Source organism: Carcharhinus amblyrhynchos, chromosome 2, assembly GCF_965287045.1.
Source record: "Carcharhinus amblyrhynchos chromosome 2, sCarAmb.v2.hapA, whole genome shotgun sequence".
NCBI lineage: Eukaryota > Metazoa > Chordata > Chondrichthyes > Carcharhiniformes > Carcharhinidae > Carcharhinus > Carcharhinus amblyrhynchos.
In genome coordinates, this window is record NC_137325.1 from 137,877,351 (window position 1) to 137,892,503 (window position 15,153).

The 15,153-nt window shown below is 43.1% G+C and overlaps 1 protein-coding gene across 1 annotated transcript in view; it reads left to right on the forward strand.

The window, feature by feature from the left end:
* obscnb (obscurin, cytoskeletal calmodulin and titin-interacting RhoGEF b) overlaps positions 1-15,153 on the forward strand; it is a 696,366-nt gene that overhangs the window by 509,818 nt on the left and 171,395 nt on the right. The window contains exons 84-89 of the mRNA XM_080214757.1: positions 1,804-1,838; positions 2,321-2,470; positions 5,441-5,580; positions 12,437-12,637; positions 13,821-13,900; positions 14,192-14,365. Coding sequence (XP_080070883.1) covers positions 1,804-1,838; positions 2,321-2,470; positions 5,441-5,580; positions 12,437-12,637; positions 13,821-13,900; positions 14,192-14,365 — 780 coding nt within the window. The remainder of the gene's footprint in view (positions 1-1,803; positions 1,839-2,320; positions 2,471-5,440; positions 5,581-12,436; positions 12,638-13,820; positions 13,901-14,191; positions 14,366-15,153) is intronic.

The following is a 15,153-nucleotide window of genomic DNA, read 5'->3' on the forward strand; positions in this document are numbered from 1 at the left end:
GACAGCAATAAAGATGTTGCAATAGATCTTGGTGTCCTTAGCACACCAGAGAATGTAAACCAGAGTTTCTAATGCAGATTCCTATGCAGTTAACTCTGCTGAAAACTGCACGTGGATGATGATACAAAAATGTACTTGTCCATCTACTCTCAAGACATACAGATGAAGAATGGCTTTTTATACCAGATATGGGAGGATGAGACTTATTCATAGAATTAACATCAGCATTAATGTGTGGTTTCAGGAGAAGAGATAGGAGGAAACAGTTGAAGGAAAGAAGCACAAATGACACTTGCACCTGGAAGCCTATTTTACTCAGATCAAATCATTTTCTTTGAATTTGTTTCTCCCCCTCCTGATCTCTTCCTCTTCTTTACTTGAATAAACAGAACTGGCAAATGAGCAACCCAAAAAAATGTAGGGCAGAAGTTTCCCAAAACATTTCGAAGTACCATAACAGTGAGAAAACAGGAGTCCTCCATACTGGTATTTTTGGTGAGCTCAGCACTACAATCTTCCGGCATTCTGTTAATTCTTTTGACAGCTGGAAGTTTTTTGCGAGGCGGGTGGGGGGGCAGGGGGGCTAAGTACGGCAGTGAAGGCGACTACAGAGTGCTCGGGCGCCACTGCACAGGGTGCCCCAAACTGTTGAACCGGGACCTCCTCCCACTATTGCTCATGGACATCAGACCTCCTCTGCCTTCACCAGCAGCTTCACTGGCCAACCATGCTCCCGACCACCCTTGGGCTTCAGTGGCTTCTGATCCATGGCCATGGCGGCTGGCCTCCACTACAGAGCAGCAGTGATTTTCTCCAGCACGATGTCGTGCCAGTGAGTTTGGAAGCATTAGACAGGAAGGAGCATGCCAGTCCAGTTCAGCAAATTGTATGCAGATGCAGGCAGTCTAATGGTAATGAGCTTTGCCCCCTTTCTGAGCACGAAACCGTTCTCACTGATAAAATGGTGCCAGGAAGAAGGCAATCTGATCGATGTACATGGCGAGCTGGTAAGATCAAGCCAGTAAATTTCTGTTTGGCCAAAAGGTTTGAGATGCACCAATTTTTGCACTTTGCTCTTCTGAATTAGAATCTCTTTTGAGATGCTGAACTTGAATAGATTGACTGAAAATAATCTAATAACAGACTAAGGGATAAGATTAGTACACATTTAGAAAAAGAATGGGTCAAGGATTGTTGTGCAGGTCGCCACAAAGATTTAAAGAAGAAATCAAAAAGATCATGTAAGAGATGTGTTGAAATCTTGAAATTGCAGGAGCAATTTAGAAAGACATTCAGAGTACAAGGTAACACTGGCCAGTTAGCTCAGAGTCAGGAGGGGGATTGTCACAAGCTATACACATCACACCTACCACCTCCCCGCCCCCCCGCCCCCGCCCACCCACCCCACCCCACACCTTCCATATTTGTAAAATATAGCCCGCAAATTTAGATTCATAGACTAGCACAAGACAAAAACTTTTTCACATCAAAAATTATAGCCAAGTTTCTAAGTTTCTTCTTGAATGTACAGTGGCAAAATGGTTGTGACAGTACCCTTCTTGCCAGGATTGTAATAGCTCCAAAAGTGACCTTCTCTGGGTGGTAAGACAGTAAATGCTTGTCTTGCCAGTGATCCCCACATCCTGAGACTGAAAAGAATTGTGGTTAGATGTTAAAAAAAAGTAGCAAAATTTGGTTTTAAAAACTGGCTGTAGAGAGTTTTAAAGAAAGAGTTCTTAATTCTTATTTTTATTTAATTTCTCTTTCTTCCCTTCAACTGTGTGATATTGCTCTCTGACAAAGACCACAAGAAACTGATCATAAAGAACCAGTGAAAAGTGAGTATCTTTATAGAACTTAATGAAATGGTAAACTTGATGAAACATTAAATATTGTTCTTATGGAATCTTATACTTTCAAAATCGTGCCTACCTGATGAAGCAGAAATGGTGCTAAAACCTATGAATATTCTCTTGATCAATCAATGCCCACTTTGTTTTTAATTTGCAGATATTTATTTTGCACCCATTTTAAATTAAAAATGAAATTGCATATAAAACATAAAATATTTATATTTTATCCTATAATCTGAATGCAATATGTATAGTTGTAGGGTAGAATTTTCAGGCCACACTTGCCATCAAGACCAGAAATTTCCACTTGAGCTCAACGGACTTTTAAATATTCCACCAAATTTTCTGTCTCGCCCACTACAATTCCCGCGGCAGCTGGGATGGGAAATATTCAGCCATATTCTTTTTGGATTTTACAGCACAAATTCTTCTCTAGTTACATTACTTTTCCTTTTATTTTCTTTCAGATCAGAGGGAAATACCAACAGAAGTTAGCAGAGAAGATTCTGCAACCACCACATTACCCCATTTTTCACTAGCAGATGTTGGCACAGAAGAATTCCTGCAGAAATTAACATCTCAGATCACACAAATGGTCTCTGCAAAGATCACCCAAGGTGAGCCCTGGGGAATAAAGATTTTCTCATGTTTTAAGAAAGCTGATTTAGAGTGTAAGTAACCTCCACCAACATCCACTAATAGTGTTCACAACAGACAAGCATTCAAATTGAAATCTGTTTGATGTTCTGCAGTATTTGAATGATCCCCTGCAAATCTGGATAGTACCACTAATTTGCGGTTTAAACAACAGAAAATAGAATTACATTCTTATAATTTCAGGCCTAGAAGAGCCTTTTATCAGAACAAATCTGAAATATCAGCCAGGATTTGACTGTCCTTATGGCATATCGCCTGCCCAGCAGATGTGGTGGGCCATTTAAATTGTCGTTTACTTCAGCAGGACTGTACTATCCTAACCATTAACCCTCTTTCTCTCTCCTCAAGTGCTGCATGCCTGCTTGAATATTTCCAACGTTTTTGTGTTTTCACTTCACATTTGCAGTTTCCACAATATTTTGCATTTGTAGAGTTACAGTATTGTTAAGTTCACAGCACTAACCTTTCCTCAGCTGTAATTTTATCTGCCCTTTGAAGGCAGGCTGGGAGGCAGAAGGGGTGGTAAAATAGTAACAGTAGACATCGACAGGGAAGCCTGATCTGTTCCAGCTGCCAAGAAGTGCAACCAAAAAAAGGAACGGTAGCAGCTCAGCCACTGGCCAACTAATTGATCTGATGGTGGCTATTTTATCAAGCCATTGGTAAGTGGCCATTTGGATTTTAGAAACCTTCAAACAGCCCCCCACCACATGTTGAGTCTGCCGCTGCATCAACACAGCCTGCGAGTAGATTCCCTAATGGGGCTTTTGAATTCGCAACAGTTTCATAGCCCAAGGACAGGATCCTGGTGGAAGTGGGCACCCCAGTGGCTCTGATATGATATTCAGTGTGCGCCCCTTTGGTCCCTACCCATGACTCACTTATCAGCCCTTCAAGAACTGTTTGATATGGGATGCCATCTTCCCTCTGCAGCTTCAGCAGCAGCCTCTGTCAGTGAAACTGCAAAGCTGCCAGACATCTCATTGGGCAACATTTCAGAGAAGCAGGCTACCATCCTTAATTACACTGCAATGGCCTTTTAATTGGCTGCCAAAAGTAAAGTTGCTCCTGCAGTCCTCTCTGCCAGTGTGGATCTAGGAGCTGCATTTGGTCCCAACATCGGGATTAATGGTGTACCAGTTAGATTCCATTCTTCCTTTCTGTCTTTGCTTCTCTATCCATCCATTTCTCTCACTTGTTCCCTAAATAAATGACACGCTTTAGGCCCGATTTTACCATTGCATCGCATGAAAATGTGATAAAGTCAGGCATGAGGCCATTAACACAGTCCTTGTCCACACAGATGCCCACTTTACCATGGCCCAGAAATGGCTGCAATCCGATTTGAGCCGAAACAGGTGCAACGATGATTTAAATGCATTTGCATATATTTAAATTGAATTAATGAAATGCCCACCCAACTTTATCAGCATTTCCCCCTTTACCATTGCATTCGCGCATCCGGATTCGGGGCAAAGCAGACATGCTCGGCAAAGGTCTGTTTCAGGCGCTCCAGTTCCTGAAGAGGTAAGTTCAGAGCTTCCAACGGCTTTCTGACTCAGATTGGTGGTGGGAGGGGGAGGCGGGCCAGATCATTCTCTGGTCGGGGCTGGGGGGATTGGAGGAGAAGGCAAGCCCAATCATTTTCTGGTGTGAGGAGGTAGAAGGCGAGTCAGATGTACCTCTGTTGGATGGGGAGAGGGAGGACAGATCGCTCTCTGGTGGGGGTTGGGAGGGGCGCAGAGGGAGGCCAGATTGTCGCCTGGTGGGGGAGGAAGGAGGAGGTGGGTCAGATGTACCTCTGGTGGAGGCAGGGGGAGAGGGAGGAAGGAGGCCCAATCATTGGCTGGTGGGGATGGGGGAAGAGAGGCGAGTCAGGTCATTTTCTGGTGAGAGAGGGGTAGGAGAAGGGAGGCCCGATCATTTCCTGGTCGGGGGGGAGGCGGGTCAAATGTATCTCTGGTGGATGGAGGTGAGGGAGGAGGGTGGCCCAATCATTCTCTGGCGGGAGGGGGAGGGGGAGGCAGTCCACTGCCACTCTGCGGGTAATTGGTGGGGGGGAAGGGGGACAGGAGTTGCGATGAGTCTGGGTGGCAGGGGGGTGGGTGGATAAGGGGGAAAGTAATGTTGTAGGAGTGAGGGTGATGTCTGTGGGGACTACCACTCCCGGGCCGCTTTATCTGCTTTTTGCAGCCCGGGAGGATGTGACAGTAGTGCAATTTTCAATTTTTTTTCTAACTGCGCTTGTGCATTTCAAAGCTCCAATCGTTTCAGGTGTATTAAGCTCCACCCACAGCACAATTCAGACCCACAATTTTTTTTTCAGTCTAAGTGTGTATCGGGGCGCCTGAGAACAGATTTCCAAGTCGGATCTGAATTGCGCCCAGATTCAGCACTTAGAATGAAAATGGTAAAATCAGGCCCTCCAAGAATAGCTCACCAATAAAATAGAGCTCAAGTAGCTCAATGTTGAGAGACTTGTCATCAGGGCACGTGCTGAGCAGAGCATAGGCACTTCCATACAAAAATACAGATCCCAAAAACCATCCTTGTACACCAATTGTTGGATAGCACTGCAGAGGTTGAAATCGAGGTGCACAACTTGAAAAAAAGATTTTCAAAAACAAAACAGAAACAAAACTCTGAATTTTCTTAGGGATTCTCCTGTTTGATCAAGCTGTGGATATCAGGGGGCAATGGTAAACAGAATATCCATGAAAGTTACGGTAGCTGACTGAGAGAACCTCTGAAGAATTTCTTGGTGATCTTTTTGCAGTGAATGGAACAGATTTTGAACATTTCTTGAGAAAGCTATTTGAAGTGTCACAGTGTACGGTGCAGGACACCATGAAGAGTGGAGAAAAAGACCAGCTAAGTTTAGAAGTAATTGGACACAAAGTTGAGCTTGATCAAAATTTGCTGTGTTTCAGCTTCGCTTCGTGTTCCTGGAGCAGAAAGTGATGAAGAAACAAAGACTCCATCTCCATCTCCACGTCATGGTAGATCCAGGCCTTCTTCTATTGTCAATGAATCCTCCTCTGAGTCTGAAGATGCAGAAACCAGAGGCGAGGTAGAGTGTGAACCATAAATTTCCTTCATAATAGTGAGATAAAAGAGATGCATGCAGTCGTTTGATCCGTCTTAGCTTACATGTCCTGGAAAAGAAGTTACAGTCTACCGTCATATTACCATCATATTTGGAGAGGTTTGACATGATCAGGAATAGTCAGCATGGTTTTGTCAAGGGCAGGTCGTGCCTTACGAGCCTAGTTGAGTTCTTCGATAATGTGACTGAACACATTGACGAAGGAAGTGCCGTGGACGTGGTGTACATGGACTTCAGCAAGGCGTTTGATAAGGTCCCCCATGCAAGACTTCTTGAGAAGGTGAGAGGGCATGGGATCCAAGGGCCTTTGGCCTTGTGGATCCAGAACTGGCTTGCCTGCAGAAGGCAGAGAGTGGTTGTGGATGGGTCTTTTTCTGAATGGAGGTCAGTCACCAGTGGAGTGCCCCAGGGATCTGTTCTAGGACCCTTGCTGTTTGTCATTTTCATAAATGACCTGGATGAGGAAGTGGAGGGATGGGTAAGTAAGTTCGCTGATGACACGAAGGTCGGTGGTGTTGTGGATGGTCTGGAAGGATGTCAAAAGTTGCAGCAGGACATAAATAGGATGCAGGACTGGGCGGAGAAGTGGCAGATGGACTTCAACGCGGATAAATGTGTAGTCGTCCATTTTGGCAGAACCAACGGGATGAACGAGTACACTATCAAGAGCAGGAGTCTTAGTAGTGTTGAAGAGCAGAAGGATCTTGGGGTCCGGGTCCACAGGACTCTTAAATCAGCCTCGCAGGTGGCGGAGGTGGTCAAGAAGGCGTATGGTGTACTGGCCTTCATTAATCGAGGGATTGAGTTTAGGAGTCGGGAGGTAATGCTGCAACTTTATAAGACCCTTGTCAGGCCTCATTTGGAGTACTGTGCGCAGTTCTGGTCGCCTCACTATAGGAAAGACGTAGAAGCTATTGAAAGGGTACAGAGGAGATTTACAGGGATGTTGCCTGGACTGGGAGGCATGCCTTATGAAGTTAGGTTGAGGGAGCTGAGACTCTTTTTCCTGGAGAGACGAAGGTTGAGAGGCGACCTGATAGAAGTTTATAAAATGTTGAGAGGAATAGATAGGGTGGATTCTCAGAGGCTATTTCCCCGGATTGAAATGGTCGCTACGAGAGGACACAGATTGAAGGAGCGGGGAGGAAAGTACAGAAGTGATGTTAGGGGTAAGTTTTTCACTCAGGGTGGTGAGTGAATGGAATCGGCTGCCGTCAGTGGTGGTGGAGGCGAACTCGCTGGGGTCTTTTAGAAGACTTCTGGATGAGTATATGGGGTTTAATGGGATTGGGGGTTATAGATAGGTCTATAGATTGGTAGGTGTTGATGTGATCGGCGCAACTCATGGGCCGAAGGGCCTGTTTGTGCTGTAGTGTTCTATGTTCTATGTTCTAACTAGATCTTGTAAGGTTTTATTCTGAACTCTGCTCATCTTTTGTATATTTGCAGAAGGTTGAGGGACATGGAGTTGGGGGTAGGCTGTTAGCGTGGATAGAGGATTGGTTGCCAAATAGGAGGCAGAGAGTGGGGGTCAACAGGTGCTATTCGGATTGGCGGATGGTGACTAGTGGAGTGCCCCAGGGGTCGGTGCTGGGGCCTCAGCTATTTACCATTTATATAGATGATCTGGAGGAGGGAACCGAGTGTAGGGTGTCGAAATTTGCTGATGACGCCAAGATTGGGGGAATGGCAAATTGTGCAGAGGGTGTGGAGAGTCTGCAGAAGGATCTAGATAGGCTGGGCGAATGGGCCAGGAAATGGCAAATGGAATTTAATGTTGGCAAGTGTGAGGTGGTCCACTTTGGTAGGAATAATGGTAGGAAGGACTATTACTTATGGGGTGAAAAACTGCAGCAGGCGACGGTGCAGAGGGACCTCGGGGTCCTTGTGCATGAGTCGCAAAAACCCAGCTTGCAGGTGCAGCAGGTGGCCAGGAAGGCGAATGGGATGCTGGCCTTCATAGCGAGGGGGATTGAATATAAAAGTAGGGAGGTCTTGCTGCAGCTGTATAGGGCATTGGTGAGGCCGCAGCTGGAGTACTGTGTGCAGTTTTGGGCGCCGCACCTGCGCAAAGATATTTTGGCCTTGGAGGGAGTGCAGAGGAGGTTTACTAGGCTGATACCGGAGTTGAGGGGGTTGAGCTATGAGGAGAGGCTGAATAAACTAGGCTTGTACTCGTTAGAGTTTAGAAGAATGAGGGGAGATCTCATTGAGACGTATAAGACGATGAATGGGATGGATAGGATAGCGGTGGAGAGACTCTTCCCGCTCAAAAAAGACAGTAGGACTAGGGGGCACAGCCTCAAGATAAAAGGGGGGCGGTTTAGAACGGAGTTGAGGAGGAACTTCTTCACTCAAAGGGTGGTGAATCTGTGGAATTCTCTGCCCGTTGAAGTGGTGGAGGCTGCCTCGCTAAATATTTTTAAGACGCGGGTTGATGGGTTTTTGATAAGAGAGGGGATTAAGGGTTATGGGGAGAGGGCGGGAAGGTGGAACTGAGCTGCGACAGATCAGCCATGATCTTATTGAATGGCGGGACAGGCTCGAAGGGCTAGATGGCTTACTCCTACTCCTATTTCTTATGTTCTTATGTTCTTATTCAATCTGATATCAGTCCTAAATAGAACCAAATGGAAGTTGAAAGTTTTTCCCACCGTAAGTACGGTGAGGGCCTCTCAAGTTAGTCTTCCGCTTTCCTTTTATAAGTCTATCCTGCTAATCCTGGATTGCATATGGAATGGTTTTCTGGAACAATATATTGAGTAACCAACAAGGGAGCAGGCCATTTTGGACTAGGTGTTGTGCACTGAGAAACAGTTAGGAGGCAATCTAGTTGTGAGAGAATCCTTGGCGATGAGTGACCATAATATGGTAGAATTCTTTGTTAAGTTGGATAGTGCTGTAGTTGATTCTGAGACAGGGTGCTGAAACTCAATAAAGGTAACTATGATGGTATGAGGCATGAATTGGCCATGATAAACTGGGGAAAATTACCAAAAGGAAAGACAGTGCTCAGGCAATGGCAGGCATTTAAAGAATGAATCAGGAAACTCCAGTAGTTGTTTATTTCTGTTTGGCACAAGAATGGTAAGGGAATTGTCACCAACCATGGCTCACAAAGGAAATTAGAAAGAATATCATTTTCAAGGAAGGATTGGTAAGAAAAAGCGAAAGGCCTGACGATTGGGAGCAGTTTAAAATTCAGCAAAGGAGGACCAAGGGATTGATTAAGAAAGGAAAAATAGAGTAGGCAGGTAAGCTCACAGGGAACATTATAGGGAAAATGCTTGAATCTATCATCAAGGAAGAAATAGCGAGACATCTGGATATAAATCATCCCCTTGGTAATACTCAGCATGGGTTCATGAAGAGCAGGTCATGTTTAACTAATTTGGTGGAATTCTTTGAGAACATTACATGCATAGTGGACAGTGGGGAACCTGTGGATGTGGTGTATCTGGATTTCCAGAAGGCATTTGACATGGTGCTGCACTAAAGACCGCTGCATAAGGTAAAAGTGCACGGTGTTACAGGTAATATATTAGCATGGATAGAGGATTGGTTAACTAACAGAAAGCAAAGAGTCGGGGTAAATGGGTGTTTTTCTGGTTGGCGATCAGTGGCTAGTGGTGTACCACAGGGATCAGTGTTGGGATTGCAATTGTTTACGATTTACATAGATGATTTGGAGTTGAGCACCAAGTGTAGTGTATCAAAATTCTCAGATTACACTAAGGTAAGTGTGCAGATGACTTTGAAAGTCTGCAAAAGAATATAGATAGTCTAAGTGAGTAGGCAAGGTCTGGCAGATGGACTACATTGTTGGCAAATGTGAGGTCATCCATTTTGACAGGGATAACAGCAAAATGGACTTTTATTTAAATGGTAAAAAATTGCAGCATGCTACTGTGCAGAGGGACATGGGTGTTCTTGTGCAAGAATCACAAGGAGTTAGTTTGCAGGTGCAGCAAGTAATTAAGAAGGTAAATGGAATTTTGTCCTTCACTGCTAGAGGAATAGAGTTTAAAAACAGTGACGTTATGTTGCAGCTGTATAAGTTGCTGGTGAGGCCACACCTGGAGTGCTGTGTACAGTTTCGGTCTCCTTACTTGAGAAAGGATATATTGGCACTGGAAGGAGTGCAGACGAGATTCATTAGGTTGATTCTGGAGTTGAGAAGGTTGGCCTATAAATAGATTGGGGCTGTAGTCATTGGAATTCAGAAGACTGAGGGGAGATCTTATAGAAACATTTAAGATTATGAAGGGAATAGATAAGATAGAAGCAGGGAAGTTGTTACCACTGACAGGTGAAACTGGAACCGGGGGCATGGCCTCAAAATAAAGGGGAGCAGATTTAGGACTGAGTTGAGGAGGAACTTCTTCACACAAAGGGCTGTGAATGTGTGGAATTCCCTGCCCAGTAAATTAGTTGAAGCTACCTCATTGAATGTTTGAAGCAAGGATAGATAAATTTTTGAACAGTAAAGGAATTAAGGGCTATGGTGAGTGGGTGTGTAAGTGGAGCCGAGTCCACAAAGAGACCAGCCATGATCTTATTGAATGGCAGAGCAGGCTCGAGGGGCCAGGTGGCCTACTCCTGCTCCTGGTTCTAATGTTCTTAGGTTCTTATAAAAGCTGACTGCAAAAGTTTCTATAGTATGTAAAAAAGTATGTAAACAGAAAAAGATTGACAAAAATGAATGTAGGCCCCTTACATTCAGAAATAGGAGAATTTATAATGAGAAATAAAGAAATGGTTGAGGAATTAAATTTGTACTTTACTTCAGTCTTCACAAAGGAAGACATGAATAATGTACCGGAAGTGCTAAGAGAAACAAGTTTTTAGTGAGGAGCTGAGGAAATCAGCATGAGCAGAGAAACGGTTTTGGGGAAATTGATGGGATTGAAGCTGGATAAATCTCCAAGTCCTGACCATCTTCATTCCAGAGTATTTAAGGAAGTAGCTCTGGAATTAGTAGATCCATTTATTTTCCAACATTCCTTGGACTCTGGAATAATTCCTAAAGATTGAAGGATAGCCACTGTAAGCCCACTATTCAAAAAGGGAGGTGGAGGAAAAACAGAGAAGTATAGATCAGTGAGCCTAACATCGGTACTGGGGAAGTTGCTAGAGTCTATTATCAAGGAATTCATAACTTTGGTATTTGGAAGGCAATGGCATAATCAAACAAAGTCAGCATGGATTTACAAAGCGGAAATGATGTTTGACAAATGTATTGGAATTCTTTGAGGATGTAACTAGTAGAGTTGATAAGGAGAATCAGTGGATGTGGTTTATTTAAACTTTCAGAAGGTTTTCGACAAGATCTCACATAACAGACTATGTAAAGTTAAAACACATGGGATTGCAGATAATGTCTTGAGATGGATAGAAAGTTGGATAGCAGATAGAAAGCAAAGAGTTGGCATAAATGCGTCTTTTTCTGAATGGCAGTCAGTGACTAGCGGGGTTCCGCAGGGGTCTGTGTTAGGATCCCAATTGTTCACATTATATAATAATGATTTGGAAGATGGAACTGAATATATTATCTCCAGATTTGCGGATGATACAAAGTTGGGTGGAAGGTTGAGCTGTGAGGAGGATGCATCAATGTTCCAGCGTGATTTGGACAGGCTGTGTGTGGGCATGTGCATGGCAGATTCAGTATAATGTGGATAAATATGAGGTTATCCACTTTGGTATCAATAATATAAAGACAGATTTTGACCTGAATGGGTGTAAATTAGGGAGGTGGCTACTGAACAAGATCTTGGAATCCTCGTGCATCAGTCACTGAAAGTAAGTACGCAGATACAGCAGGCAATAAAGAAGTCAAATGGTATGTTGGCCTTCATAATGCAAGGGTTTGAGAATAGGGGTGTTTTGCTGCAATTGTATTTGCTGCATTGTTGAGGCCACACCTGGAGTATTGTGTGCCGTTTTGGTGTCCTTATCCAAAGAGGATGTCCATGTTATATCGTACAGCAAAGGTTTACCAGGCTGATTGATGGGATGGCAGGCCTGCCATGTGAGGAGAGACTGAGTCAGTTAGGATTATATTCACTGAAGTTCAGAAGAGTGAGAGGAACCTCATGGAAACTTATAAAATTCTAACAGGGTTAGATAGAGTATATTTGGAAAGAATGCTTCCAGTGGTGATGGTGTCCAGAACTAGGATTCATTGTTTGAGGATAAGGAGTAAACCTTTTAGAACTGAGGTGAGGAGAAATTTCTTCACCAGAGTGTGGTGAATCTGTGGAATTCACTACCACAGAAAGTAGTTGAGGCCAAAACCTTGTGTGATTTCAAGAAGAAATTAGATATAGTTCTTGGGGTCAAAGGGATCAAAGAATATGGGGGGAAGAGCAGATCAGGATATTGAATTCGACGATCAGCCATGATCAAAATGAGTGGTGGAGCACGCACTAAGGGTCGAATAACCTACTCCTGCTTCTGGATTCTACGTTTCTATGTTAATCACCACATTAACTCCCTCATCCATGATGTAGTAAGACCCAACCCCCTTCACCTGATTGCTGAGAGACCCTACCTCTCCTCATCCCAGCCATAGTACATCATTCTTGCCCACACCCACCCGATCTCTATCATTTCAATTGTAACTCCAAGCCCAAAAACCTAGAACTGCCAAACACCATATACTTGTGCTTCTACCCACTGGCACTGCTATTAAACTGAAGACTATAGCATTTTATTTCAGTATAATGCAAAGAGTAAGAAACTGTAAGGAAAATAAGCAGATTGTCTTCCTGAATATTAGTTAAAAATTCATCCTAATTCTATCCTTTTCTTATGGCAGGTTTTTGACATTTACGTGGCCACAGCAGATTACAACCCACTACCAACTGAGAAAGAATCTATTCATCTTAAAGAGCGGCAATATGTGGAGGTTCTTGACTCTGCACATCCACTGAAATGGCTGGTTAGAACCAAGCCTACTAAAACCACACCTGCCAGACAAGGTTGGGTATCTCCTGCCTACCTGGACAAAAGATTAAAGGTAAACTTCACAACTCAAGCATTAGTTAAGCACATATAGGTGCAAAAACATTAAAAAGCAAAGTTCTGTTGCACAGAAAGATATTAGCTGAGATGTTGCTGTTGAAAAATGATGTGAGATGCTGGCGTTGGACTGGGATAAGCACAGTAAGAAGTCTCACAACACCAGGTTAAAGTCCAAAGGTTTATTTGGTAGCATGAGCTTTTGGAACGCTGCCCCTTCATCAGGTGAGTGAAAAATTGAGTTCACAAACGGGATATATAATGGTCGGGATGCAAGTCTTAACAGGTAATCAAGTCTTTACAGGAGCAGACAATGTGAGTGGAGAGAGGGTTAAGCACAGGTTAAGAATGTATGTATTGTCCCCAGCCTGGACTGTTAGTAAGATTTTGCAAGCCCAGGCAAGTTGTGGAGGTTACAAGTGGTGTGATATGATCCCAAGATCCCAGCTGAGGCCGTCCTCATGTGTGGAACTTGGCTATCAGTTTCTGCTCGGCGATTCTGCATTGTGTGTCTTCAAGGCTGCCTTGGAGAATACTTATCCAAAGATCAGAGGCTAAATGCCCTTGACTGCTGAAGTGTTCCTCTATAGGAAGGGGATACTCCTGTCTGGTGATTGTCAAATGGTGTCCATTCATTAATTGTCATAGCATCTGCATGGTCTTGCCAATGTACTCTGCCTCAGAACATCCTTTCCTGCAGCCAACACAGATATCAAAAGTGAAGTGGCTATTAAAATCACAACATGATGTGCAAACAATATGTATCAATCTCAACAATGGCTGTCAGAAAGTACATTTAAAATTTTGATTTACTGTAGTAGAGCATTCAGTTAACGATTATAAACTGCTTTGATCTTGCAATTAATAATGCCACTGAAATGCTTAGATTGCCTTGGAATCACTCCCCATTTTAGTAAAGTATTATCTGTTTTTAATTGTTACGATAGCAAAACTATTTGCAAGGCACTTGAAGGAAAATTGCCCTCAAAAAGGAAAGAGAACGTACTTATACTTTCATAGGTTGCTTCAATTGAATATTCAGATAGTAATAATGAACTGTTTAGCCAAACTGGCTGTTCACCAATTCCTAGTATCTCATTTTGTACTTTGCACCACTTATGAAGGGCTTGTTTGTTATACAACGAGTACATTAAACAGGATTTATTTCTCATGTGTTGTAGTTCTCAGCTGACGTTGCACAGGAAAGTCCTGAAATCTCTGGGGAGATTGAATCGGAAGAGGAGTACAGGAGAAAATTATAGTGAGTGGACTTGAGTTCCATTTCTACTTGCTACTTTTGAAATTAGCATTATTCTCTCCTAAAAATGAGAAACTCAGATCCTTTTTAAGAAAAGGATTTTCAAGTTAATTTTGTTTCATGAAATAAGATCGGCTTACTCTGGCATAATGGTTTTCCTGATTTACATGTTATTCAACAGAAACATTCCTTTAATTATGCAAAACATTTATGGAATCAATATTTTCTTGTATTTAAAATGTATTATTCAGAGAAGTTTTTTCTAACAATGTATTGTGATTTATCTGATTACAGCCTCCTCATGCAGGACCTGATTGCAACTGAGAAAGAGTTCACAAGAGATTTACAGTTCTTTGTTGACCATTATGTCAAACGTACTGAAACAGATCCCCACGTACCACCCTCAGTCGCTAATAGTAAACAAATGATTTTCCAAAATATTAATGAAATTACTGATTTCCACCTCAGGTTTGTAATACAGAAATGTGCAAGCAAACTATTATGAAATTACTTTGATAATGGACAATCTAAAAAATTGATCTTAGAAAGATAAACATTATTAAGGTTCTGAAAAAATGAAACATATGCCTCCATTTACTAGGATAAACCTGGAATGTAATAAAAGGCAGATCTGTTGTTTGCATCAGCTGAAAAGGTTAAAAGTGACTGGGCTGCCTGGTGTCACCTCCAACCCTTCATTGACATGATCGTCTGGCAGAAAAAATGCTAAACGCCTGACCTGTTTTGCTAAGAAAAAGAGGCCTCTTGCAGGTTTAACCATTATCATTGCAATTAAATCTGGAACCAAAATTTGATTAACAAAATGGTTGCTCTAATGGCAGCTGGCAAATCCTGTGAAATCCAAAGTCACAGCCTTCATGTGCCATTCTTCTGCAGTCTGATCTGAGACCCTTCATGTAGGTGTGATATTCTTTCAGCATCCTCCTTTTCAGTCAATTATCCATTATTCTGAATCATAAGACTCCAAAACCTGTGGTCACTCATACCTCTGCCTCTACTGGGAAGGTCTTAGACATAGAACATAGAATATTACAGCACAATACAGGCCCTTCGGCCCTCGATGTTGCGCCGACCAGTGGAATCGATCTAATGACCCTCTAACCTAAACTATGCCCATAAAGTTGGCGAGTCCACTACTGCTGCAGGCAGGGCATTCCATGCCCTTACTACACTCCGAGTAAAGAACCTACCTCTGACAACTGTCCTATATTTATCACCCCTCAATTTAAAGCTAT